Source organism: Neurospora hispaniola (genome assembly GCF_033458365.1).
Source record: "Neurospora hispaniola strain FGSC 10403 chromosome Unknown B0T23scaffold_9, whole genome shotgun sequence".
Taxonomy (NCBI): Eukaryota; Fungi; Ascomycota; class Sordariomycetes; order Sordariales; family Sordariaceae; genus Neurospora; species Neurospora hispaniola.
In genome coordinates, this window is record NW_026944414.1 from 732408 (window position 1) to 757614 (window position 25207).

General features: G+C 50.8%; 10 protein-coding genes and 3 non-coding genes across 13 annotated transcripts; 7 read left to right on the plus strand and 6 right to left on the minus strand.

Annotated features, from left to right (window-relative positions):
- Positions 1-913: 913 nt before the first annotated feature.
- On the plus strand, positions 914-2032 carry B0T23DRAFT_389236 (uncharacterized protein). The gene is made up of 2 exons (XM_062837798.1): positions 914-1387; positions 1610-2032. The coding sequence occupies exons 1-2, from the start codon at positions 967-969 to the stop codon at positions 1759-1761; spliced, it is 573 nt and encodes a 190-aa protein (XP_062688709.1). The 5' UTR covers positions 914-966; the 3' UTR covers positions 1762-2032.
- A 1025-nt stretch (positions 2033-3057) lies between these two features.
- Positions 3058-3911, plus strand: B0T23DRAFT_389240 (uncharacterized protein). The gene is made up of 2 exons (XM_062837799.1): positions 3058-3136; positions 3326-3911. Exons 1-2 carry the CDS (start codon positions 3084-3086, stop codon positions 3525-3527), a joined length of 255 nt encoding a protein of 84 aa, XP_062688710.1. The 5' UTR covers positions 3058-3083; the 3' UTR covers positions 3528-3911.
- A 1789-nt stretch (positions 3912-5700) lies between these two features.
- On the minus strand, positions 5701-5785 carry B0T23DRAFT_t381. The gene has a single exon. It is a non-coding gene; the product is annotated as a tRNA-Ala (tRNA).
- Positions 5786-5814: 29 nt separating this feature from the next.
- B0T23DRAFT_t380 lies at positions 5815-5899 on the minus strand. Its single transcript has one exon. It is a non-coding gene; the product is annotated as a tRNA-Ala (tRNA).
- Positions 5900-7366: 1467 nt separating this feature from the next.
- Positions 7367-9069, plus strand: B0T23DRAFT_432518 (Bromodomain-containing protein; the record flags this gene model as incomplete). The annotated part of the gene is made up of 4 exons (XM_062840385.1): positions 7367-7415; positions 7550-7763; positions 7824-8680; positions 8753-9069. 4 exons carry the CDS (start codon positions 7367-7369, stop codon positions 9067-9069), a joined length of 1437 nt encoding a protein of 478 aa, XP_062688711.1.
- Positions 9070-9696: 627 nt separating this feature from the next.
- Positions 9697-11072, minus strand: B0T23DRAFT_366411 (import inner membrane translocase subunit tim-21, mitochondrial). Its single transcript, XM_062836394.1, has 3 exons — positions 10530-11072; positions 10219-10464; positions 9697-10119 (listed from the first exon to the last, which is right to left on the minus strand). Exons 1-3 carry the CDS (start codon positions 10830-10832, stop codon positions 9919-9921), a joined length of 750 nt encoding a protein of 249 aa, XP_062688712.1. The 5' UTR covers positions 10833-11072; the 3' UTR covers positions 9697-9918.
- A 110-nt stretch (positions 11073-11182) lies between these two features.
- B0T23DRAFT_415665 (uncharacterized protein) lies at positions 11183-13730 on the plus strand. Its single transcript, XM_062839601.1, has 5 exons — positions 11183-11603; positions 11680-11815; positions 11888-12071; positions 12165-12919; positions 12990-13730. The coding sequence occupies exons 1-5, from the start codon at positions 11532-11534 to the stop codon at positions 13328-13330; spliced, it is 1488 nt and encodes a 495-aa protein (XP_062688713.1). The 5' UTR covers positions 11183-11531; the 3' UTR covers positions 13331-13730.
- Positions 13731-13817: 87 nt separating this feature from the next.
- On the plus strand, positions 13818-13891 carry B0T23DRAFT_t354. The gene has a single exon. It is a non-coding gene; the product is annotated as a tRNA-Val (tRNA).
- A 553-nt stretch (positions 13892-14444) lies between these two features.
- Positions 14445-15504, minus strand: B0T23DRAFT_408034 (uncharacterized protein; the record flags this gene model as incomplete). The annotated part of the gene is made up of 3 exons (XM_062839258.1): positions 14445-15128; positions 15160-15323; positions 15417-15504. The coding sequence occupies 3 exons, from the start codon at positions 15502-15504 to the stop codon at positions 14445-14447; spliced, it is 936 nt and encodes a 311-aa protein (XP_062688714.1).
- Positions 15505-16749: 1245 nt separating this feature from the next.
- On the minus strand, positions 16750-18702 carry B0T23DRAFT_366417 (uncharacterized protein; the record flags this gene model as incomplete). The annotated part of the gene is made up of 3 exons (XM_062836395.1): positions 16750-17718; positions 17979-18043; positions 18467-18702. 3 exons carry the CDS (start codon positions 18700-18702, stop codon positions 17126-17128), a joined length of 894 nt encoding a protein of 297 aa, XP_062688715.1. The 3' UTR covers positions 16750-17125.
- A 502-nt stretch (positions 18703-19204) lies between these two features.
- B0T23DRAFT_389248 (uncharacterized protein) lies at positions 19205-21072 on the minus strand. Its single transcript, XM_062837800.1, has 3 exons — positions 20329-21072; positions 19525-20266; positions 19205-19445 (listed from the first exon to the last, which is right to left on the minus strand). Exons 1-2 carry the CDS (start codon positions 20786-20788, stop codon positions 19683-19685), a joined length of 1044 nt encoding a protein of 347 aa, XP_062688716.1. The 5' UTR covers positions 20789-21072; the 3' UTR covers positions 19205-19445; positions 19525-19682.
- A 2036-nt stretch (positions 21073-23108) lies between these two features.
- Positions 23109-23470, plus strand: B0T23DRAFT_432524 (uncharacterized protein; the record flags this gene model as incomplete). The annotated part of the gene is made up of 2 exons (XM_062840386.1): positions 23109-23259; positions 23349-23470. 2 exons carry the CDS (start codon positions 23109-23111, stop codon positions 23468-23470), a joined length of 273 nt encoding a protein of 90 aa, XP_062688717.1.
- Positions 23471-24459: 989 nt separating this feature from the next.
- On the plus strand, positions 24460-25038 carry B0T23DRAFT_432525 (uncharacterized protein; the record flags this gene model as incomplete). Its single annotated transcript, XM_062840387.1, has 1 exon — positions 24460-25038. The coding sequence occupies one exon, from the start codon at positions 24460-24462 to the stop codon at positions 25036-25038; it is 579 nt and encodes a 192-aa protein (XP_062688718.1).
- Positions 25039-25207: the final 169 nt, after the last annotated feature.

Genomic DNA, 25207 nt, shown 5'->3' on the forward strand with positions numbered 1-25207 from the left:
CTGAGTCCAATAGTCGAAAACGAACATGGACCTCGCATCTGGATCGTAGCAGCCATTAGTCAGATACGGGAACTCCAACTCTTCGAATCACCTCAACAGTCATATTATATGTGTATCAGTCCTTGCCCGGCCCGTATATGTACCGTTCCGCTGAAGTCCATCTCCATTCTCAGTTACCGACCCGACGGGGACTATATGCATCAACCACAGAACCGAACGGTGAGAAGTGGTGACACAACGGCTCGGCTCGGCGGCTTAGCGGCTCAACTGGGACGGATGAACTTGAGCCTATGCTGTGTTACGTCTAGGATAATCTCGTTTTTACCAAGGTAGCTAGGTAGCTGCATGATATGGCCGCCACGAGCGAGAGAGGAGGTAGGTACGAGACAGTCAGTGGTCGGCCGACGTGGAAGTAGAAGATTTGAGTAGCATGCTCCTGACTTGTCGCAAACTGGCCGGGAATAATGGGAGTGTGTGAAGAATAAGAACTCTAACAAAAGTTTGTGTCAAGATGAGTCTCAACTGTTGGTGCGCAAGGGCGTACATCCTATAGCTCTAGGATGCCTTGAGGCCGCGGTTCATGCGGCGTAGAATTCCTCTTTCACACAAACTGCTGGTCGAGGTAGGTTAGTGTTCGTCGTAGCTTCTCAGAACACACTGCCTACCTTTACCTCCGTCGAGCTTATATCGATTACACGTGTAATCTCATCACATGTCAGGCCTGACATGTCAACTTTATGCGGATTCTCACCAGAAGTAAGACCTGTAGGGTCCAGATCACAGTGCGTACTATCTTCCTTCTCTAAACCCAGTGCCCCAAATTGTATGTACACGTGTAGATTGCGTGCTTGGCAGGGTCCAATGTCCGAATCCAGTCAATAGTTGCTTTGCTGGACTCTCACTTCCGATCTGTCGGGTAGTGTCTTCACATTCACATGGGTATTTGGGGACATAATTGGCCATCATATGTTTTCATTTTTCATGTCCGGTCCTCGACTTAAGCCTCGTGGCCCGTATCAAGTCCCCTGGACAACCCTCCGTAGGCCGTATGAATGTTGTCTGTCATATCCCAGGCTTCACCATATCTCCACGTATGTATGTATCTTTCTCACGTGCAACCCCTGTACGTTACCCCAAATTACCCCCGGCTTCTGGACTCCTCCGGAGTCTGGAATCTGGAGTCCCCAGATAGGTCCACTTGCACACCTCGGACGACATCGACTTGAGCCTCGAGCCGCGGTCCAGGGACAGGGCAATGAAACTGGGACTGGGACCTACTGGGACTGGATGGCGAGGGGGAGGCAAATCGGAACCGGCAAAACTGTTATTAGCCGTCGCCGCGCTATATCCTATCTTCAACTTCCAGTCCTAACAAGGACCTCGGTACCTGCCTAAATTGTGAATACACAACCCTTTCACCGGCGGAGTAGCCAAGCTAGGAAGTTCATCAACCACTACTTGGAGGAGGGCTCAAGGAAAGGGGTGAAGTACCCAACGACCGAGGAACGGCATGATACTACAACATCCAATATCACACGGTACGGCAATAACACACTCGTTTGAAAGATGGACCTGTTCGCAGAGGGTAAAGAAATAAATCGATACATACGTGCCCATGACACCTTCCTTTTCCGCAAGGACAGATTGTGGTATGCAGATATGAAGTTGCAGACCGACCGGCCATGCAGGGACGATTCCCCGTGGGGTTGTACATACTGGAGTTGTCGCGGTTGTTCGATACAGGCAGCCATTTGTGGGTAATTGTCAAAGAGGCTTGTTGTTGATGTTGTTTGTTGGTGGCACGGGTAGGGCAGAACGGCCCAACGAACGAACGCGAAGGACTGAATCGATGTTGCCATCAGTATTATGTGCGCCGGGTTGAGTGGTTCATATCTAGTTTTGAATGGTGTCGTTGTTTCACACGTGTTTGCGCAGCTGACGGACGCAGGGGTTGATTCCATGGTTGGTTGGTTGGCTGGTTGGTGTTTGGGAAGTGCTTGCTGATGTTCGTGGTTGGTGGTTGAGATCGATGATGGTTGTTTAGTGTGTTCGACACAAGTGACGAAAATGTCCGAAACACCAAATGTTAAATACGATTACATTACAGGACGAAAACGAAAAGTACGCTTTTCTTTGCTTTTGTTCGGGAGGCCTATGAAAGACTTTGTTATTCTCCCGGTGCAGACTCCGAAATTTGATAATAACCGTTTAACCGGAACAGCCAGGTCGACAAAATCGGCACATATCACCTGTCAAAAAGGTAAGAAGAAAAATTGGCTATTTTATCCTGGACAAAAGTACCAACCCACAATTTCACATGCGCTACGCCCTACAAGTGGGACTTCCCTGGCTTGGTTGTGTCTGCCATTCTTCCCTCGGATCAACGACACCTTCCACTTGACGGCATTTTCAATTCTAACACTTCAGACTTCAGACCATACCCTTCAAACTCTCCTTTCACATACATCACACTACAAGAAACCTCGGGGACACACACCCTCATTCTGCAAGGAGCATCTCTGCCCCTCACTGAATCTCGTTCGGCCCGTTCCATTTCTGCCGGCCCCCGTGCAGCTTCCCCTCAACGAATTCCAAATCTCAAACCATACCTCGAACGATACTGATACCGAGGGCCCCACATGGTCATACCCCGCGGCTTCCGAACGTTGCAACGGTCTTGAGCCGCATACAAACATCGGATGATAGAGTGTGGGGGATGGGACCATGCTAGACGTGGGGAGAATCCGTGTGTTTCTAGCGCAGACGATCTGGACTCTGGATTTTGATTCTTGCTGTTGCGGATGGCTTTTTGGTAAAGCTGGAAACAAGTTATTTGTTGAGACTTGACATTGTCTACAAGCCTACCGTATTCTTTATCTTTGACGGTTCTGGCCTAATCGTAGCTTTGGGGTAGATGGAGACCCAGACAGATATGTTACGGACCGAGATGGTAGTGCCCCCCTCGGCGATGCTCTTGGGAGACTACCTTGGGAATATAATGCCTTTTCTGCCTGCAACCAAGCACATACGACCATACCCATTGGAAAACTCGGGATCCCGTCCGCTCTCCCATAGATAAGCCAATGAGGGCCAGACTAGTAGTTGGGTCGGTGACGACCAGCGAATCCCTGGTGTTGTATGTCTTTTTTTTCTAATTCTCTTCCTGTTTTTGGATCTTCTTTCTTCCAACGGCTATCTTGCTTGTCTTTTTTCCGTTCCTTTTGCTTTATTTCTTTTCCAGAGCAATTTAGCCGGCGGCAAAGATAACGAGGCGGCAGCTTTACTAAGGAGGTCAGTCACATTAATAAACTCACGTTAGTAACAGCTACGCCTATATCTATTCCTACGGAGAGGTCATCGTTCTTGTAACCAATTTGACGATGACTTCATTCTCCGCCTCCATGCTGCATCCAGAATGGGTCCCTTTTGTTGCCATCTGGTCTCTCGCCATATTGGCCACCTGTACTGTTCTTCCACCAACAGTCCAGCCGTTCGCTCATACATGGATTCTTAGCATCAAACCTTGACAACTTTGTTGTATAGTTCATTTCGAGTAGTCAATAGCTCTTCAACAATCCTACTACGTGGCTGCCGTTCGAAATCTCAGTACACCCGCCGTTTGACGCTGACGCTATCTATTCTACACTACAGCGGGCAGTTGGTTCCAAACGCCTAGAAGAGTAACGTCCTCTCTGAGTGAAAGAAAGCCTTACCTGTAGTTGTAATATCGTTGACAACCAAAGGGATTTCGTCCCCCCAAAAGGCTCTTTTTGCATGGGATCCGAATAGTAAATAGTGTCCCGTTCATTGCCTAGTAGCCTGCGAAAAGGTTCTCGTCTTTTTGGTTCTGGATGCGCGGTTCAGTGACCAGACGTGGTGGACATAGAGTTGCAGTTAACCTGAAACCGGCCGATGCTTCGATGCAAGTCGATACAACTCAGTCACAGCCTTGAAAAGCTTGTCTACCCTAAGTTGAGAGCTAGCCTTCTTCATGCATGCAAAAGATCCTGCCTTTGGTAATTAGTGTGGTGCAGTTGGCGATGAAGATACCATCGACCAGTGGCATAGCACAAATGAAGAGCATGGAGGTCGTGAGCAAAGTTGAGGAGTTGGGTATAAAATGGCCGGCGATGTCCTACTTGTCTGCCAGATATTTCAACATCAGCAGCAGCAGCACCACCACCAGCAAACCATTACCACCAAGCCTACCACTCGCCTTTCTGTTCATCTCTCCAACCTTCTCGAGCCGGTGCGATTGACCAGGCCCTCTCAATGGGAGCCGCAGCTCGCGAAATTGAGACTGAAAGCCAACAGAAGAGCAGAACACTTGTTCACAAACCGCCATCAACCTATTCTCCAAGCAGTATCTCACTTTCGGCGCCTTCGTCGCTGTCAATGTATCGGCTTCGACACTCTCCGCTCCAGCTCCCGAGGAAAGGCCTCATAGTCATCCAGCAGACTGAGTTTGCCAACGATACTCTCACCTGATAAGTCGTCTCCCGTCTGCCATCCCGTTATCTCACCGCCGTCAAGCCTTTTATCATCCAACCCACCCATCCACCTGTACGAGATGAACTTCACTAACCTCCCCCAATATAACCAGGTACGGGCAAGACCCAACCTTCACCAAGCGCTCAGTCAATTTCGATGTGCCGTCCAGCAAGCCGCTTAACAAGCGCTGCGGCAGCGCCCTGCCTGCCCCATTGCATCAACTTCAATCGATCCTTCATCTCCGTTTGCAGGACGCTAATCAACAACCTGCTGCGACGTTGCCAGCGTCAAGTGCTGCATCAGCTGGGGCAAAGTCATCGAAAACGAGCGCTTCCCAGTGCTAGCATATGCTGCGAATAAGATTATGGATGCATGTGGCGTAAGCAATTCGAAGGGGGAGGAGGTGTTGGTTTCAGACATGACGGGCGATACCGTGATTGCTTTAACGCTTAAGCAACAGAGCTAATTATTGTGATAGTAGTTAGGTGGGTGACTGCCAACTAAGGGATCGTAGGAGCTTTATACATGTTCTGGGTACAGAGCAATGTCTACCTGTCTCCTTGGTGCATCCGAGTGACTGATTAGGAAGTCGCTGGAAACCGATGAGCGTATGAATGATGGGATAAGAAAGTAGCAACACGGATGAAGAAATAGGAAATGTTATTCAGCAAGCTCAGGGGTGATTGTGTAACAGTGTGTTGGAAAGTTCCTTTCCTTCGTCTGTAATAGCTGCTAGATGCTCTTGAAAAGAGACCTGTATGAACAGTAATGATGTGCTCGAATGTACTTACGCAGGGAAATTGTCCTGCTGCAGCAAGTGTGTCATTAGAGACGATCCGTGAAAATGAGCTCATAGATCAAGTACAGAGTGATAGGCCCGAAAGAATTTGTAGTCTCGACTTGAGCGGCTATGCCTGCGAAATTCAACTCATATGAACCTGTTCGTTGACATGTTCACAAACTCTAGACACCAGCCCAACGTTCGTTGTATCGAGGAGCATGAAAAGGTTCATCATGTACTGCAAGCGAACTGACAGCGTGTTGAAGTAATGCATCATGGAGTACTCACATCAATCTCCGCTCAACGGTCGTGGAAAAACATGATGGACTGTCCCTCTAGGAGTCGAACATTGCCGCGCATCGATAAGTAAACAAAAAGCAAGTGAAACACCAACAAAAATGAATCCCAAATCATCTCATAACCGTTTTTGGACGAGCTGGGAATCGAACCCAGGACCTTTCGCATACAGGTGAGTATGCTAAGCGAACGCTCTACCAACTGAGCCACACGCCCGGAAAGTGGAGATGAAGATGATTGAGAAGTGGACGAGCTGGGAATCGAACCCAGGACCTTTCGCATGCTCAGAAACATGCTAAGCGAACGCTCTACCAACTGAGCCACACGCCCTTGATCTTGTTGTTGAGTCATCGTCTTGGAGGTTGGCTTTTCAATCACGGCGTTTGGGTTGTTCGATGTCCAACGGAAGTGGTGATGCTGAATTTTGAGTGGTGATACGTGGGAGGTTGATGTGGAGCACTGAGGCCGACATTTTGCGCGGGCTTGCTGCTGCAGAAACAGCTCTCGGCGAAGTTTGAAAAGGGGAGTGAATGAGAATAGACAGCCGGTTGAGATGAGTTGATGGAATGACAAAGTTGAGCGTGTCCCGTGTCCTGATCCAGGTTGTGCGGTGATGGCGTCAATGCTTGGTGACGCAACACTCGGCGAAACGAGAAAGGGGTAAAGTGGTTGGACACGGCTTGCTGACCTGACTCCTGTCGAGATGCGTTAGTCCTGTCTCAGGCCAAATGGAGTTTGCCCTTTGATATTGGTGGAAGACGCGTCCGTCTATGGTGATCTTGGGGTTGAGAGACGAAGTCCCCCTTTACTGGGCGACTGTTCACCGATTGGGGGGTACCTGTCACCTCACAAAGCGGCGAGTGTTCTGCGATATGGATGAGTCAGCCTACATGCTTGAGAAGAGTTGATGTATCCTAGTTTGTGGTGAATAGGGCCCTGATGTTCTTATAGAATGAACAGAATAGATCGGAGTCGGTGTTGGCGGAGGGAGTGTAGAAGGGAGAATCGCGAGAAGGGAGCGCTGCGGGGCGGGACACTGTTGCCTGTGCTGCGTCATTGCACGAGCGTGGGCTTGTTTGGCCAGCATGAGGTGCTCAAGTAATTTGCGGGATTGAAGGACGAAAGTGAAGAGGAGATGAAAAAAGAAGGGCTATGCGTGCAGTAGACGAACGAACGAACGAGATGACAGTGGAAGAAGGAGGACTGGAGGTGAAGAAGGAGAGGTGAAGTTGGGTGAACTTGAAGTGGAATGGGCGATACAGCCGGCGGATGAAGTGACGGAATCGGTCGAGGTTCAAAGGCTGTCGCCCAATTGGGAGCGGTTGGCAGGACATTGTGGCCTGTGCACCACGAGATGATGAGCAAAGGGAGTCCGGAAAGCACTGACCAATACTCTGGGTGGGGCCCAAACACGAGACACAATTGGCCAATGTGGCCTACAACACAACACTGAGCCTTCACTTGGCTTGGTTCTGCGGGAGCTTCAGGTTCAAGCTCAGGTCCGCGCTCTTACCTACATATTCACTTGATCAAGTCTCGACTACTTAAGCCCCATTCCACCCTTTTCCCTTCATCAACCATCATCCCAATACGAACTCGGGACATCAAGCATTGACACGCAGATGCCCCGGGCTCATCCATACCCAATCCACGCACCCTGCCCTTCTATCATTTGAGAGGGACCTCGCCCTTGCTCAGGCCTGGTCTCCGTCTTTCACCGTCCGACTTGCGGACACTTCCTGTCTTCGAGTTGAAATAAGACCTACAACTTCCTCTCTTCAGAGGAATTTGACAGACATGAGTGCCTCGCCTACCGCCTGTCAAGATCTTGCTAGATCTGTTCTTGGTAAGTCTTACCCCATCTCCAAGCTCACTGCCTCGTCCTGCATCGGCCGCAATGTTGGGTCCGTGTCTCATTTTGGTCAATTACAAAACGCTGTCCCGGCTTTCCCAGCTCCGAATTCTGACTTTCATGTTTAGAGAATATCTCAGGAATAAATCGCGCCCTCAATGTCACATCCGACGATGTGAATGGCGTCGATAGCGACCCAAAAATCAACGAGACACACGATGGCCACAACGATAAGGCCACTACAGAAGCCGACAACGAGGCAGCTGGCACCGTCGAAGCTGTGAAACAAGAAGCACCCCGTTCGCCAGTCGAATCTTTCCACGAGCCTTCATTCTCATGGCTGTAAGTTCATCCGAAACAGACCCAACGCGAAGCGGACACTAACACTCATCTTGGCTCCAGTCAACCACACGCTCTTTTCGTTATCATCATGGTCGGCCCCGAGGGCATGCCTTTCGGCATCCAAAAGGACTTTCTCTGTGCAAAGTCCTCCTACTACAGGCGCTATTTCAGAGAAAAGGCGGCCAACAACGAGTCGGTTGAGGACGTAGTCGAGCTCCGCGATGCCTCGGTCGATGTTTTCGGTTACACCCAGCACTATCTTTATACAGGCCATGTTTATCCTGACACACCTCCCGACTACGAGGTTCTCATCGGCATTTGGAAGCTCGGTCACAGCTTGGGCATCGACGGCCTCTGCGACGCCACGATCGATGCCATGATTGAGTACCGCCGAATCACAAACTCGATCCCCGCCACCGCTCTTCTTGTTCAGGTGTGGGACGAAACTCCCGAGGGATCATCCATCCGGAAGCTCCTGCTTTCCTGGGCGGCCGATTACATGCGGGCCTCTGAGGATCGTGCAGAGTTCGCCAAGGCGTTGCCCCAAGAAGTTCTGAGTGAGCTGGTGGTGGCCATGAGTTCGCTGGATGCGACTCCGGCCCCGGCAGCAACCCCCTCTTCGCCCGTCTCTCAGGGAGTCGTTAGCTCTGCCCACCAAGGCTGGCACGATGCCGTCGCCAATTGTGATGGCGAGCAGGCCCGTCCTGCTAAGAGGGCCAGGTACTCCGACGCTGGCCACACAAACGGTGCTAAGGCTACGCCTAACGGCCGCAAGGGACCCGGTCGGCCCAGCACTACTGGTCCAAAGACCGGTCAGAAGAGGAAGTACAACGTGGCTAATGGGGAGGTTGAGCTTACCACCTCCAAGAAACTGGCGTTCTGCGACGATCTCCTTACGAGGATGCTCAGCGGCCCAGGTAATTATCTCTTCCATGTCATTTGACGCCTTAGCACCATGGCTATATTTACTGACTTTACTCTGCTCACAGGCTTCTGGACCCGCCTTGTTGGCCCCTTTCGCGATCCCGTTAACCCCGAATCCGACGGTGTGCCTGACTACTTCGACAAGGTGGCCAAGCCCATGGACCTGCAAACAATGAGGGCCAAGATGGACCGCAACGAGTATGCCGACGAGAACGAATTCCTCGCCGACATGAACCAGATTTTCAACAACTGCTACACGTACTGGGCCAAGAAGGACCCCATGTGGCAGGCCTGCGAGAGGCTCCAGAAAACATTCGAGGACAAGTACTCGCAGATGTCCAAGTGGATTGCCAAGATGGAGGGCCAAGAGGGATCTAACTAGTCGCTCTGTCCAAATGGACTTATTCACCAAGGCCCGAACGGCCAGATATGTCATGGTTGCGGAGGAAGCTGTTGAGAAAAAGCCGACAGTAATCTCTCGGTTGGATGGTGTCTGTATGGATACGACTGCCATCGTCATCTCGATCGGATCGATTCCGATACAACCAAGAGTTTGCCCACGATAGCGACAAGAAACAAGGTCGCTGGTTGGCTTGGCGTAATAGCCACTCATCGAAAAGGGGAAAAAGGCGAAAGGAAAAAGGTGCTGTTCACGAAGCGAAAAGGAAACGGTGATTAGTTTTCTGGTGTAGCATTATTGGTGTCTCCTTGGTCATCATTAACCCGGCGGCGTTTGGGCTTGTTTATGATGGGCGGCGCTTAGGTCATTTTTTGTCCGCAAGCATGCCAGAGCGGCGAGACAGGAAGGGTTATTGTATTTGAATATCATTCTGATCAGGTCTAAGGATCGGTGGCTGGTCTTGTCGAGGAAAGACTTGGAAGGCGATGGAATAGCAACAATTTAGGGTCATTCAGGAAGCTCTCTGATTTTCAGGAAAAGAGAAGGGCAGGACAGAGTATAAGCGACTTGCGGTCTTGATATCCGTACCAACTCAACGATGAGGACAGATAATGGAAAGTCCTCTAATTCCAATTTGCAGACTTATTCTCATATCCAACGTGCGATGCTAAGCCTCCATGACGCATAATAATGACATCCCGAAAACAGCAAACCTACTCATTGAAAGGAACAAGACTAACCAGGAAACCCATATTCCACTGCATCGCGGTTCATCCTTGCAACAATGACCAGCAGCCTTGAACAATATTCATACAAGCGAATGGAAGCCTTTCAGTTCCACTTGACACCCAAGAACTTGAACTCCTTGTTGCCACCCTTCTTAGCAGCCGCCACTTCTGCCTCCTTATTCTCCAAGTAAATTCTCTGATGTCCCCTCACATCCACGTAAAAAGTCTGGTACTCATGCTCCCAGTGACCCGGTTGCTTGGTCAGATGCAGCCCGACGACACCAGAACCTCTTGGTCCTTCGACCTGTTTCTCTCAAGTGTTAGCCCCATCATCGTAACCATTTCTTGATAAACCAGAGAAAAATTAAAAAAAAAAAAAAAAAAAAGAAGAAGTGAAACGAACATGGAAATGCATCTTCAAATGCTCCACACCCCTGCTATCCTTCTCGACCGTTGCCGCGATCGGCCGCGCCCGGCGCCACTTGTTGTGCGTCTCTTCGCCGTGAGCAGCAATCTTCTTTGGGTCACCGGGCGAAAGAAGGGCGACGCAGCGAGGGTCGGCACGGATCCGGTCAACGGCTCGGTTGAAGTAGGCGGTTTTGGACTCTGGGGAGAACACGTCGGTGAAGAGTAGATAGGCGATTCCTCCCTGTGTGGTAAAGTTAGTATCAAACACACACTAGAGTGAGCGATGAATTGGGGGAAAAAGCGTACGGTCAAAACTACACCCAAAATCACCAGACCAAAGTTGAACGTTTGCTGGACGGCGCGCCCGGCTTTTTCACCGGTGGAGAGCCGAGTCCAGGGCACATGGCCATCATCATTGAAGGGCGTTACGGATCTCCTCTTGGAACTTTCTTGCGCAGTCGCATATTGCCGGCGCGATGAGACGAGAATGACGCTAGCTGCTGTCGGAGGAGCTCTCGAAGCTGTGGTAATGGTTGCTTGTTGACGGACCACGGCGGGGCTCAGAAGAAGCCTCACACCAGCCGAAGTACCTGTGAGCATTTTCATCATGGAGGCTTCAACACAACACCCATATTTCAACGGCAATATCTCAGCCGTTTGCGATTGTCATGAGAGCTTCAATGAGAGAGGTCCGAACGAAACTGTGAGGAGCTGCGGTTGGATGAAGCTTTGGAACCGTTTGCCGGCACGGCATCTTTCCCGGCAGAGGAGGTCCGTCCGGCGAGGGGTGGAGTCCGTATTGCGCTCCACTAGGTACCTAGAGACGGGAGGGGACTGTGTGCCAAGGCGCCAAGAAGCCACATGGAAGGGCGAACCTGAGCAAGCGTCTGACTCTTGGCTGGGGAACACAAAGAAATGTGGCCCCCCCCTGCCCTGGGTGAGTCTGACAACGTTCCAGTGGAAGTTCCAGTACCATAGTGTACATACCGGTAGGTTGCCAGGCAGCCCGGCTCTCTCCGCTGGGGCTCCCCGTCTCCTGAATCAACTGCGGGCGAATGACAACACTTGAAAGATTGACAACTTGTAACAAGCCCGAAAACCTACAGCGCCGCCTTGTTTAACTTCCACTTCCCTTCTGCCCCCTTTTTTCACCTTTCCCCCTGACGGCAGCACCTACCGACCCTGACAACCTAACCGAGCAAAAGGGTCATCAACAACGACAGTCGAGATCTAGTGCCTGACACAGCACAACCCTGGCAAAGGACAGACATACCTCTCCGAGCGATCACCGGACTCCCGACCGACAAGATGAGCGGTCTCGCGACAAAGCAGCAGTCGCTCAAGCTGTTTGAGAAGCTCAAGGCGAAGCCAGCCAACAAGGTATGCGCCCACGTGAGCAACGATCGATCCTAGACATCCAGAAAGCTAACTGCTGCCTCTCTCCCGCCAACAACAGATCTGCTTCGACTGCGGCCAAAAGAACCCAACATGGACCTCGGTGCCCTTTGGCATCTACCTCTGCCTCGATTGCTCGGCCAACCACCGCAACCTCGGCGTTCACATTTCCTTTGTGCGGTCTACTAACCTCGACCGTATGTGTCCTCTCGATCTTTACTTCACGACGCGACACCTCGCCCGCTAACGCGAACCTTGTTCTTGTACAGAATGGCAATGGGACCAGCTACGGATCATGAAGGTGGGCGGCAATGAGTCGGCAACCAAGTTCTTCCAGCAAAACGGTGGTTCCGCCGCCTTGAACAGCAAGGACCCCAAGACCAAGTACCAATCTGCTGCCGCGACCAAGTACAAGGAGGAGCTCAAGAAGAGGGCTGCTAGGGACGCCCGCGAGTATGCAATACCCCTACCCCTCAGTTACACAAACCCGTTTTTTTACACGTTACATGAGACGGAATGCTGACGCGCTGTCTGCCTCCCACCCAGATACCCCGAAGAAGTCGTCATCACCGACGGTGACGACGCCACAGGCAGCAACACCCCGGCCGGCGAGCCTGACGACGACTTCTTTTCCTCGTGGGACAAGCCCGCCATCAAGAAGCCCACGCCACCTATTTCTCGCACTTCTACACCACCCGTCATCGGCCGCACCGCCTCCCCGCTCCTCGGCAACGGCAAGGACATCCAGCGCACTTCCTCGCCGCTCTCCAAGACCGATTCCGATGCTCCCACTCCCGCCCCCGCCGCCAGCCGCATCACTACCTCCGCGGCCCTAAGGAAAACTACCCCCGGCAGCAGCACCACCGGCGGCCCGCGCAAGGTGGGCGGCGGCATCCTAGGCGCCAAGAAGCCCGCGGCTAAGCTGGGCGTCAAGAAGATCTCGGCGGACCTGATCGATTTCGACGAGGCGGAGAAGAAGGCCAAGGAGGAGGCGGAGCGCATCGAGAAGCTGGGTTACGATCCCGAGGCGGAGGAGGAGAAGGCGGCGAAGAAGGCCGAGACCAAGACCAACAATATCATCACCCCTGCTGCGGCGCCAGTCAGCTCCTCCAGTTCGAGGTCCGCGGCGCAGGAGAAGTCGGCTGCTGAGGTGGAGAGGCTGGGTATGGGTGTCAGGAAGCTAGGTTTCGGTATGGTGGGCAAGCCCGGTGGTGCCGGTGCTGTGGGCGCGGGAGGAGCGGCGGCGGCGAAGAAGAATGCGGGTGGGTTTGGAAGTGTTGGGCCTATTAAGGCTAGTGAGGGTATGTTCTCCTTCCCCTTTTCTTCTTTGGCCCTCTTTATACCTCCTGCTAATATGACGAAACAACACAGCCGACGAAGAACAATACGCCCGCAACAAGTTCGCCAACCAAAAGGCCATCTCTTCGGACGAGTTTTTCAACAAGGGCAACTACGACCCCTCGGTCAAGGCCGAGACCAAGGCCCGTCTACAAGGCTTCGAGGGTGCCCAGGCCATCTCTTCCAATGCCTACTTTGGCCGTCCCGAGGAGGATGCGCCCGCCGAAGACTACGGCGACCTCGAGTCTGCCGCCAAGGACTTCATTCGCAAGTTTGGTATCACTGCCAGCGATGATCTGGAGAACCTTACGCAGATGGTGGGCGAGGGTGCCGGGAGGTTGCAGGGTGCTATCAGGGCTTATCTTGGGAGCTGAGCGGTGGAAATGGAAGAATGAGGCAGCAGTGTGGGTGGGCAGGACGTGATGGGCGAAGGGAGTTACCTAGTCATGAGACAGAAGATAAGATGAGACGAGCGGGTAAGGCTTTTTTAGTAAAAATCAGTATTTGTAGTGTAATGGTGAATGAACGTTTTATGGTAGAGAGCACTAGCAGTCTGGGCAGATGGTGCGATTTTCTGGTATCTAACGAGGAGGATGACGGCCAGGATCTGGATGAGCTGTCCTCACACCCGGAGTGGGATCTCAGTAAGTGTCCACGGGAAGTATTCGAGCAATAAGAAAGAGACATGGTATTCTATAGCGTACTGTTTCTCGATTCCGGTGGCATTTGAGGTTGGTGGGGAGAGATCGTGATGTTGACGGGTTTCAGCGAGATTTTGCTGATAACTGACTCGCGCAACCAAAATTGAAAGATACTGATATAAGGCCCACTTCTAGCAAAATTCTACCAATAACAACAGCTGGTCCGATGGTGTAGTTGGTTATCACGTCAGTCTAACACACTGAAGGTCCCCAGATCGAGCCTGGGTCGGATCATGAAGCTATTCCTTTTTTTTGCCTGTTTGTTTGTTTATCTTTGTCCCTTATGTTCTCGGATCATCCCCCCCCCCTCCTTTTTTTTTTTTCTTCTTTACTTTTCCTTTTTTTCTTTTTTCCCTTTTTTCTATGCCAGCCCCGCAGTGGTCTTTTTTTGGGCCTTGCTGTGCATTAGTCTGTCCTCGTCTTGGTAGGTTCTCGCCAATATGGACCCTTGCAAGACCGAGTGTTGTTACCATGCAAGTGGTGGAGATATCCATAGGGAAGGCATCATGGAGACCTTAGGGTTTTGCTTAGACCGAGCTGAAGTAAGGTGTTCCATATTTTTGGCTCTGATATGGGCGGTATTGCCTGGAGATGGGACTGGAATGACGGACTGCGGCATGGACCTTTTCATCAAGGTGTACGATCTCACTCGGACAGATGTTAGCGTTGGGGATTAATGTTAAATACAAAGACACGAACGTCAGATGCTAGGTATGTTGAGCTCGGTTTGTCCTCCTCATAGCTTCCTTCTGTTTCACCCTCTTATCTCCACAAGACTTCCTTGTGATCACGACCTCTCCCATGAGACAAATCCGTCATAAACATGCTGCAATTCCATCACTACGTTCTCATAAACCGCCTTGATCAGTTTTGCGTCTTCTAAGCTTTGCGTGTCCAAGCCAAAGTTGCCGTGAACACATCGATGAGTGATGCTGTGTAGTCTCGGTCCACCGTCGTCCCCAACCATCCGTTGCCAGGTTGCTGCGGCGTTGAACTTGGTGAACTCTGTTTCCTTGCCATTGCGGCCAAAGTTGGCTTGCCACGAAGGCTGAGATTCGAGAGGCTGGCCGAACCAGAGTTCGAGGATCAAGACGCCGAGGCTGAGCAAGATATTTCCATGGTCATGAGGTCTCGATGTATGTGACGTTGATTCTGCCGCAGACTCTCTGCCTTCTTGGCTCTGCGCGTTGCTGGTGCGCGTGCTGTCGTTCCTGGAAATCAGGAAAGGCACTTCAGTGTTGACGCTCCCGTCTGGGCTGACAGAGAAGTAGATGTCGTTCTTGTCCCAGTCCCCTGGGAACCAAGGACTTGGGAATAGCTCAAGAAGCGAGTGAGCAACCATTAGAGCAATATTCAGCCTTGCAGCTTTAGAAGGAAAACGGGTGGCCATGGCTACAGCGGTAGTCGGATCAATTATTTCAGAAGTGCTTCCTGCAAGTATGTGTCCTAGGCTCACGGCTTGACCCACTACCTATTTCCGGGCTGGATGTCCCCGTGGGTACGACCACCAAGGCGTGATATGAGTTGGTGCTGTCGAAGAGATAGCCAAGCTGGCTAGTTGTTCGTTGGAAGTTGAGCATGGAGCACCAGTCATGAATGACGTGGGTGCTTTCGGGAGCCAGTGTCAGGGGCTCGTGGTGATGCGGACTCTCTGCTGATGACAAAACTATGGTCGGCTGTGGTTGACATAGCATAGTAGAAGAGTTGCCATTACTGGTTGCTTTCCTGCTCTGCTGACAGGTTGGAAGGTTGAGCGGACAGCATTTGGATTGATGAATTCTCCGCAGATGGAAGCTGACTCCAGAGTGGAACGCGGAGTTGGGACTTTCAAGAGGCACTGCCTCCATTATAATTTCAAAATAGAAATCTAAAGGTCCCAAGCGTCGTTTTGCATCTTAGAGCTGGAGATATCCTTGCCCCTTTTCCTTACCTAGTCAACGGCTGCCGTGTAGTTAAGTGTATTCGTTGAATCAGCGGCCGCGGAACTCCCTTGCATCACGGCTCGGGCCTGGGCCTGGCAACGGGTTTGGAGGCAGTTACTACCTAGAGCTACCTAGTTTATAACCCGTGTAAGAAACTGCTTTTCAGCAACTGCCACTGCAATCCGGTCATCAACAGCAGCGAGGTGTCCGACTGGCGCGACCGACCAAAAATCCCCGACTTCGCGTCCCGATCCCCGAGTCCGCAACCTTTCGTTTATTTCGAGCTCGATGGACACCGACAGATTGATCAAGGTAAGGCGCCTAGAGCTTAAGCTTTGTAAATAGAGCTGTAAGCGCAGGTACATCAGGCAACCGCGCTTGTAGTGAAGTGGGTGGCGGTGCTCATCTCAAACCTGCTTGCCCACCCTCCCCAAAAACTACATTGAACGAAAGCAACTCCTGTCGGGAGGAGAATTGCCTGGCTATATGAGGTCAAGAACTTGTGATGAAAGATCACATACGACCATACCCACTGGAAAACTCGGGATCCCGTCCGCTCTCCCATAGATAAGCCAGTGAGGGCTAGACTAGTAGTTGGGTCGGTGACGACCAGCGAATCCCTGGTGTTGTATGTTCTTTTTTCCCCCCCTTATCCCTTCTTTTTCCACGGGTATCTGCGCGCATGCAAGAGACCACTTCACTTGGTTACCAAGCTTACCCCTATGTTCGCTTTTCTTGTCCCAAATATCTCCCGTCCTTGCTCTAGTCCATGAACAAACAATTTTTGTGACAACTGCCATGTTTTTCGAGATCACCCCTTTTTGGCTGGGTGAATAATTGGTTCCTATACATCTGGTAGTTTGCGATATGATACACAATTCGCGCGGCAATCACTGAACTTGTAGGGTTTTCTGGAGTCCGTGCTCTGGCAATAATTGAATGTGTGTGCGAGAGTATCTTCAAGTTGGTTTGTACGGACCATTATGTGTCTGGTTTCTTTCTCCGATCGCTCGGCCCGAATGCTTCCTTTCTTTATTCGCTGGCCTGGCTTGTCATCGTTACCCTATCTTCAAACAGAGCGGGAGACAGCTGGCGGCGCGGAAAAGTAGTCATGGGAACATCGTTGGACGGCGACGTTTGGTTTACTTTTTATATGGAATTTAATCTTTCGGTAATGGCTGTTCGGGAAGTATTCAAGTCTATATTATGTCTGCCTCGGCATTCGCTGTTGTTTCTCCTTTGTTTCCCTCCCGGCAATCTGCGTTTCCAAAGTCCCAAAGTCAAGTGTCTTAATGTGAGCGATATCTATTGCTCGTAATGTTTGTTTGATGGTAAGCGATGTGGCCATCCCAAGTCAATACAATAGAACAACAAGATTAAAATCTCGCTGGAGATCATGAATACCGGCATGTTCGCTTCTTCCAACATTCACCACCCATCCGTCTCTGCAAGCATCAACTCCAACGAACGCACATATCCCCTCCTTCAACTACTTAATTTCATTAGCCACCAGACGCCACCGTATTCTTTCAGGGCTCGCGAGGGACTAGGACACCTCTTCATCAAGGTCCATGGGTGATCCGCCGCTATCCGAGGCATTGGCGGCATCTATGTGCATAACTTCATCCCCAGATTGGCTCTGAGTTTCCACATCCTCAGTGTCCAGTTCCTTCTCCTCCACTGTGATTTGAGACAGCGGTTTAATCTCTGTGTTCTCTTTCAAATATTCACCATTGGAGGCAGGAACTGCCACTGTCGAGGACCTCCTCGAAGAAGAAGAACTTTTCAGGTAGACTGATGGAGGAGAGAGAGGAATTCCGTCGGGATCCACATTCTCAGCTGTTTGTGCTACTTTGTCTTTCCAGGGCTCAACCGTTTCGAGGGCAGCAGGCTCCCTCCACACCCTGGCGTAGGGATCATTGGTGGGATCCGGGGGCGATTCGGGGACGGCCGTGGCGTATCGGGGAATAAGGGGTTTCTGGTAATCGGAAGTGAGAGCGGCTGAGTTGGCGGGACCAAAGGGCATGACCTCGCTTCCTGAGGTGTGATATTCCCGATTTGATACTGGTTTGGTCATTATGTCCCATATCACGTCGCTATTGGCAAAGGTGTACCAATGCATGGCATCCGGACTGCGAACTAAATACGGCGTTGTACAGCGTTAGCGTCTTCCAATGAAGCATTATTTCTGCAAGGACAGCGAAAGGAAAACCTATGTTGCTTGGAAGGTAAAACGGACTCTGACCGTGTTCGCTCTGGCTGTAGTACAGTGACAGAAGCTCTTTCATTCCGTAGCCCAACGCGCTTCTGTCACTGCACTACTCCCGGAACGAACACGGCCTTTGTCAAATCTCGACAGCCGCCAAAGAATTTATGTTGAGCAAAGTATGTAGGCTTACCCAGGTCGAGAGCGCAATTCGTTGTTAGGATGGGCGAGTTTCGGCCTCCGTCCTCAAAACCTGGTCTGGCGCCACGTGCAGCAAGCGTGAACATTTTACCGCAGACCTGCAGGAACAATCCACACCCTTGTTGTCCTTTATACCATAAGTCGACTTGAAAGAAATGTTGGAGCCCAGGCTCCCCGCCCATGTTTGCGGAACCCGGTTGTTCCAACATCTTCTTCGTCCAAACTGCTGCCAGCCTCTTCGTTCCTGATGGTCCCGTATGCTGCTCAATTAACTTAACATTCCCCAAGCAATTGTCCCTCCTTTTTCCCTCGGTGTTATACGCATAATTCACGTTTCCCGATGTGTGGGCCGAAGAGTAAGGTTCATCGTCGCCGTCGACGCGGAGCCCGAGGTCGCACAAGAAGTGTGTAGGAAAGAGGTAATAGGGGACGTCGAAAAGCATGAGGATGGTGGGGCCATTTTGGTGGCTGTAGTCCTACTCCTTCAGCTCACGCTTTGGGTAACACCCGAATTGAACTGTCCTGCCGACCTCCACGGCGTCAAATGGAGGGGTAAACTTCAATTTGTTGACAATGGTTTTCCGCGGCTTTATATACATGTCGACCACACGTTTGGGGACATCATATCGAGGCTGAGATGCCGAAGGCGTGGGAGATAACACACCCGGCTCCGTGTCTTGAGCCTTGAGAGAGGGCAGATCCGGAGGCGATGACATGGTTGATGGTAAACTAGATCTCGGAAGCTCCACGCTGGGTGTTGCTGCTGCGGCTCGTGTCGAAAGATTGGCAAATGAATGATTGTATGATGTTCATGGGTGAGTGAAGTGATGGTCAATGCGGGTTTACTGACCATCAAAAAGGGATACTGGAGAGACGATGTGGCTGCGGTTCGACGGGCAAGGTAAAGGAAAAGTAAGGACGAGAACGCAAAGCAACTGAAGGGAAATACTGGTAGACAACATGAAAGGTATCAGGAAGGAACGGGATTATATGAATTGATCTATAATTCTTTCTGCTATAGTTTGACTGGAAACAAAGTTCTGAGGGAGGAACGAAAGGAAGGGGGGAAATGAAGAAGAGAGGAACTACCTGAAGGGCTTTCAGTTGCAGGGTCGCACACACGCTTCGAAAAGGCAATCCCAAAAAGAGTACGGAGAAAAAAAAGACATACAACACCAGGGATTCGCTGGTCGTCACCGACCCAACTACTAGTCTGGCCCTCATTGGCTTATCTATGGGAGAGCGGACGGGATCCCGAGTTTTCCAGTGGGTATGGTCGTATGTGATTTTTTCTTTTTGGTTCTTCGCTTACAAAGGAATGTTACGGAGGAGATGGGGGGAGTTAGAAGCGAACTATCGCCAAGTCATCTAGGGGATGTAGAGGTGGGAAGTAAGGGAGATGGATGGATGATGGACACTCGGGGATAGTTGCACCTGTGGAACATGTTACTTCCCGCCACTACTGCTGTCAGTATTGAATTGAACTTTGTTCGCGCATACATGTCGGGTATCATAAGTTTTCAGCAAGGCGGTCTTACCTGTTTGGGTTGTAGAATCCAATATACTTTTGCTACCTGCCCTGCAAGGCCGGCAGCGACAAGGCACCAGTCTCAAGGGGAAGGCGATAATGCGTTGTGTTCATTGGCGTTGACTGTGTCTCCGTGGCCCCGTTGTAGCGTGATACGTTCCTTGGTGTTTACGCCCCACGACCCTCGATCTCCGTCATCAGCTGCACAATCATGATCGCCTCGTCCCGAGTCCGTTGTAAGAGCTCGGTCTGCTCTGAAATCCATGCCAATCTTTTCTTCCAAAAAGCCCACCTCTCTCGCGTCAGCCATTCATGTTGGTCGACTTTCTTCTCTGCCTTCCACAAGGATCTTTCGGAACGGTTTGTACTGAATCGCTGCCAAAACTCCCTTGTGTTGTGCACATGGTTTTCTTGATCTGCCTCTGCGAACCTCCGCGCTATCATCTCTCTGTCGGTATATCGGTACATTATATCTCCTGCTATCACCAAGAATGGGACCAAGGCGTGAACGTCGGTGTTAAGCGTGGCAATAGTATAGTCTTTGCGCGAGCGGATGACGACCTCATCATCTTCTTCCACATCAGGATGGTTCCACAGATCTTTCTCAAGGGCCAATATCATCCGGCTAAAGGCTAAACTTAGGTCAGAGGTGTAGTAAAAGTCAGGGAGGTGTAGCACAAGATGACGGGCCACCCATGCATTCGCAGCGATATAGCCGCCAATTCCATTACCATAACGAAACTCGTTATACCCTGTCCCGATTTGCTAGTCAATTAATGGGCACCTTATTGCCACGGTGTGTTGGAATACATACTATCCCATCTCTCGTTCCAGCAGTCATACCAAAAGACTTCCAATTTCCTCCACCGCTCCAACTTCTCCTTCCCGAACCGGACTTCCTGCTCAGGTGTCGCATCTAAGCGGGGAAGGGCCATAACGGCGTCGGAAACTACCAGGATAGCGACTTGATATTGTACCATCTGGATGCCAACCTCATATAGCAGCCAGGCAATTCGCCAGCCCTTGTCAATGTCACCATCGCATGGCACGCGGTCCTCATTCAGCGACATGAGCTTGCGAGCTGTCTCCTCTGCGTCCAGGGCGTTTGGGGTATTGTAGGCCTGTACGAACTCGCGCAGCGCTGAGACCTCCTCCGGTGTTGATGTGTCTTCCTCGACATCCATGAGGCCGAATTCGGACCAGTCCTCCGGGTCACTCAGGGAATCCAGCTCCTTGGCCAGGGCATTTTGCAGGATGGAGAGTGCGGTAGACATAGGGTACAGTATGCAGCTACCGTGTCGTCGTAGAGTTTGGAAAGAAGAATTGAGAGAGGAACTTTGTCAGGTGGGAACGTGAAGAGGACCCTTGAGAGCTGGACATGTGTGTCTCCGACGTTGGAAGGCAAGCTGTGTGATGGATGTAGGAGGAGGATGGATGATTTCTGGTCATGAGCCGATGACTGCTTCGGCCCCGCTTGAGTGAAACCAAGGGCAGCGGCCAGCGGGGAGTTGGTTGCATAAGGGTCGTGCCGAGCAAGCCCTTTCAGGCACAGTATCACCTGCAACCTACGGCACACTTTGCTTACCACGTGATAGGGTAATGAATGATACGGCACAATCTCGGGGTGGTGTTGTTGGCTTTTTGGGCGACAGAGTCGACTTCAAATGTAGCACCTGTTTGGGGACTGTTGGTTGATCTTATGTTTTTGTTGTATCATCTCCCACACAATCTTTGTTCGGACGGCCGGGTGAAAGACCTCCGTTTTCGGTACAACAAAGTAAAAGAAAATAAAAACAAAAAAGGACAACGGACATATTGAATTTTCAGTGATAAATCGTTCACTGGTGGCACAAAACGTTTACCCTCACCCACTAACCGTTTGACTCCGAGTGACTGTGGTGTGTTCTTATGTTCGGCCTTTCCCAAACAGGAAGCCAACCATGGTGACTTATAAAGTTGATAAGGAGATAAGGATAAGATAAGCAACAATCAAAACACCAAAAAACATACAATACGGCACTTGGGATTCGCTGGTCGACATCAGTCATCAAGTATTGAAACAATGAATATCACGGAGTTGAGTATGCACTTTCCTACTGCTTAGGTAACTTGCATTTCTGCGATGCTATGTTGGTTGTTTAGGTACTAGTAAGTGTACGTCCGAAGCTCCTTGAAAAGATGTCTTTTCAGAGAATATCAGATGCGGCATGGCATTATAGCCTGCCTGGCGACGTGGAAATTCGCCCAGGGCTTCCTGAAGAGTCCGACCCACACTTTCAAGTGTAGTTAAATGAAGGAAGGACTAAAGAGGGACAGGAGAAAGGAAAAAAGAACTAGAGAAATGAGATACCGACTCGCCATTGATAGCATGACATCAAAACTTACTAGCTCCTCTACAAATCCCGCCGTACTACACGCTATACGACAAACATAAGCACATATAAATAATAGACACACGGTAATATACGGTGACACACCCGCAGAGTATAGTGTTTGACCCCGATTACCTCTACTGAATCGAAGACGCCTAGAAGTAGCCAGCACATATGTCGCTTTTGCTACGAATTTTGATGCGCTGCAGAGAATCTGAAGTAAGAGATGATGCTGTCTTGGACATTGCCCAAAACCGGTCTCTTTCAAATTGCGGCACTTGTGCCGCTGGTGCACGTTTATACCTAAAAATCTAACTTGCAATAGGGATCTATTGACTCTAATCGCCGCCGCTAGAATGAACTCTTACGCGCATCTCTAGGCAATATCTTCTGATCCGCCGTAAGTCAGTCGTATGTTTGACTTGTGATATATTCTGCCAATTCCAGTCCTAATGAAAAGGGTCTCTTCACAAGATCATTGCACAGCATCGAGTTTACCTAGACACTCAATAAATTACCTAGACAGGACCGGGTTGCGCTACTTTGGCTCATGTTGGTGAGCATCTTACATACCATTAGTCAGATGATCAGGCCCTAGTATAGATGAACATAATCTTGTGAATAGCTTCATCATGGACGGACGGTCTAGACCAGCCTCTGTCGCTTCTGATAGAATTCACATACAGCACCACACGACTACCTACATCATTCCCACGTGGAGCCCACTACTGGTCAGTCATCAATGCCTACGGAATTACCGTGACAAATTCAGCTGGGCACCGAGTTCTTGCGCCCGCGAAAAACATCGGCCGATGCCGAGACGTAAGCGTAACAGCATACCCAGATTCGCAGCTGTACGACATCAATGACAATTACCTAGCAGTTCAATCAGCTGTTTCGTCAGAGTCGAGGAATACGATTACACGATTTTATCTGTAGGTAGAAACGAGTGAGATTACCTACCTCTAGGGGAAACTAAACGCCGATGGTACGATCTGTCGATTTGGCGGTATAAAATCGTTTACCAGCCTCTATCTCTATGTACTTCATGAAGGGGTAAAGATATATAAAGCCCGGACGGCTCTGGATCTGCTATATGTCGACGAACCTTGGATTCAAACACCATTCCAGCCCTCATCAAAGCACACCACGAACATCTCACACCTACCTCTACATATAGAAATCCTCTCAAGCTTCGGCAATACCAGAACAAACACCCACCATGCGCTTCGCTCTTGCTGTTGCCCTCACCGCCACCCCTCTGGTCCTTGCCAGTTCTGGCGGCTCTGTCAAGCAGCGTTCGGAAGCCGCTGCTTCAGCCCGGACCTGCACTCCACCTTACAACTACTGTGGATGGTACCTGATCGCCCAAGGTTCGTATAATCTTCGTTGATTCGCAAAGGCAACGCAGTACCGGCTGTGGCGGCAAAGACAAGACAGCTAATACGCCGCTACCTTGTAGATCCTGCTGGCTGGGGCGGCGTGCTTGACCCCAATGCCTTGTACCAGTGCGTGAACGGTGGAGTCAACATTCTCAGCACCTGCGCCAACGGTTGTGAAGGCCCGACGGCTCATTGCAAGTAGTAGCGCTGCCCGAGTAGTATAAACTCCGGAGCATGGAACTGAGGTCGAGTTCCAGCATCCGATCGAGACTGCCGCACACACGGACCATATCCCCCACATTCGTTTCAAAAAGCCATTTCCCGGGAAACACGAACACACCCTCGTTTAATTTTTGAGTCATGTTGGTTTGGCTGCTTTTCGTCGTCTGGGTTCAAACAGTGGAAGATAGTGTACCCAGATGCAAATATAACGCCATTCTTTCGATCACTTGAAAACACACGTCGACGATGACATGGGTTCATATGCTTTACAATAGTTTCCGCCATCCCCAACTATGTCTATTATCCCAAAAGAGTGTATATCTGTAAGTAACATGGGTATCAATCAATATCCTTCGTTCGCCTTTCTCCCGCTTCATGCCACGTTATGTACCGTCATATAAATGAGTGTCGTGAATTCGTGAAGTCCCACATCCATCCGTGAGTTGTTTCCTTCCCTTCCTTTTTTTGTCCATTAGTCATTGGCCCTCCTACAGCTAGCTACGACGCTGCATACTTCCGCTGTGGCCGCGGCGGCATTCGCATATGTTTCCGCTCATCCGCACAATGGAATATAAGCATATACATGCCCCGATTCCGCTTGTTTACCTCCGAGGGAGTTTGTTGATGCGTAACACCGTGAGTTAAGAAGCGATGTATTTCTGTAACGAACCTCCCGGGACCACAAACTCATCCACGAACCACAACTCGTCTTTTTTGCAGCAGATTAAACACTAGAACGTGCCTCCCACTTTGACCAAACCTCCATACTGAAGCCGATCCACCCATGTCATCCAGGATGACCCAAATGGGCAAGTATTTAAAGGGTTGAACGGGGAAGTTAACCGGAAGAACTTCCCTGTTCGTCAATCAACAAATTACAAGAAGAGGATGGCTGCCAAGATAGTAGCTAACAAAGCCGCTACCGATGGCGACTGAGCGACACTTCCCGCTGCAGTAACGGGGTCGGAGATGCTTGACGGTGGGGCGGTCGAGGTGGTGAAGCCTGTGCTGGTAGCGCTGATCGTGCCGCTGCCGGATGCGGTGATCGATGGCTCGATGCTTGAAACCGAAGGCAGCGACGAAGCCGATGGGGAATACGATGAAACCAATGAGGAAGACGACAAAGCCGATGGGGAAGATGACAAAGCCAATGAGGAAGACGACGGAACCGACACAGGTCTGGTGGGAATAGCGGTGGTCGACGACACCCCAACTGCAGACGATTTAGTGGTAAACGATGATGACGATTCAACTGAACTGGATGATGTGGTTGAGAATGACGATACGGAGGAAATGTTTGATTCAGCTGATGAAGATGACGCGGTCGAGACTGTTGAGGAAGCCTCAGAGACCATCGTGCTCGACGCTGAAGACGAGAGGGTTAGGACTTCCGAAGACGAGGAGGTTAATCCTGTTGTCCTCGACGCTGAAGACGAGAGTGTGGGGATTTCCGAAGACGAGGAGGTTAGGACTTCCGAAGAAGACGAAACAACCGGCGCGGCGGAAGATGAGACAGCCACTGGCGCAGATGAAGAAACCGGCGGCTGAGAGGGAGCTTGAGTCGACGAAACGACCGCGGGCTCAGAGGAAATTGCCACCGCCGTGGAAGAGGAAGAGGGTGGCGGGACAGCAGAAGAAGCGGAAGTGATGACCGGCTTCGACGAGGGAAGAATAACCGGGGGTAGAGAAGAAGGCAAGGCCGGTTCAGAAGACGAGC

What these genes read in the sequence shown, in the direction of transcription:
- B0T23DRAFT_389236 (XM_062837798.1), top strand. Translation starts at nt 967, where the DNA reads ATGTTTTCATTTTTCATGTCCGGTCCTCGACTTAAGCCTCGTGGCCCG. An exon ending in CCTAACAAGGACCTCGGTAC is followed by an intron (nt 1,388 to 1,609) that starts CTGCCTAAATTG and finishes ATCGATACATAC; the next exon opens with GTGCCCATGACACCTTCCTT.
- B0T23DRAFT_389240 (XM_062837799.1), top strand. Translation starts at nt 3,084, where the DNA reads ATGAGGGCCAGACTAGTAGTTGGGTCGGTGACGACCAGCGAATCCCTG. An exon ending in ACCAGCGAATCCCTGGTGTT is followed by an intron (nt 3,137 to 3,325) that starts GTATGTCTTTTT and finishes CGTTAGTAACAG; the next exon opens with CTACGCCTATATCTATTCCT.
- B0T23DRAFT_366411 (XM_062836394.1), bottom strand. Translation starts at nt 10,832, where the DNA reads ATGATGAAAATGCTCACAGGTACTTCGGCTGGTGTGAGGCTTCTTCTG. An exon ending in TTTTGGGTGTAGTTTTGACC is followed by an intron (nt 10,465 to 10,529) that starts GTACGCTTTTTC and finishes TTTACCACACAG; the next exon opens with GGAGGAATCGCCTATCTACT. An exon ending in ATTTGAAGATGCATTTCCAT is followed by an intron (nt 10,120 to 10,218) that starts GTTCGTTTCACT and finishes TGAGAGAAACAG; the next exon opens with GTCGAAGGACCAAGAGGTTC.
- B0T23DRAFT_415665 (XM_062839601.1), top strand. Translation starts at nt 11,532, where the DNA reads ATGAGCGGTCTCGCGACAAAGCAGCAGTCGCTCAAGCTGTTTGAGAAG. An exon ending in GCGGTCTACTAACCTCGACC is followed by an intron (nt 11,816 to 11,887) that starts GTATGTGTCCTC and finishes GTTCTTGTACAG; the next exon opens with AATGGCAATGGGACCAGCTA. An exon ending in GCCTATTAAGGCTAGTGAGG is followed by an intron (nt 12,920 to 12,989) that starts GTATGTTCTCCT and finishes GAAACAACACAG; the next exon opens with CCGACGAAGAACAATACGCC.
- B0T23DRAFT_389248 (XM_062837800.1), bottom strand. Translation starts at nt 20,788, where the DNA reads ATGTCTACCGCACTCTCCATCCTGCAAAATGCCCTGGCCAAGGAGCTG. An exon ending in CTGGAACGAGAGATGGGATA is followed by an intron (nt 20,267 to 20,328) that starts GTATGTATTCCA and finishes AAATCGGGACAG; the next exon opens with GGTATAACGAGTTTCGTTAT.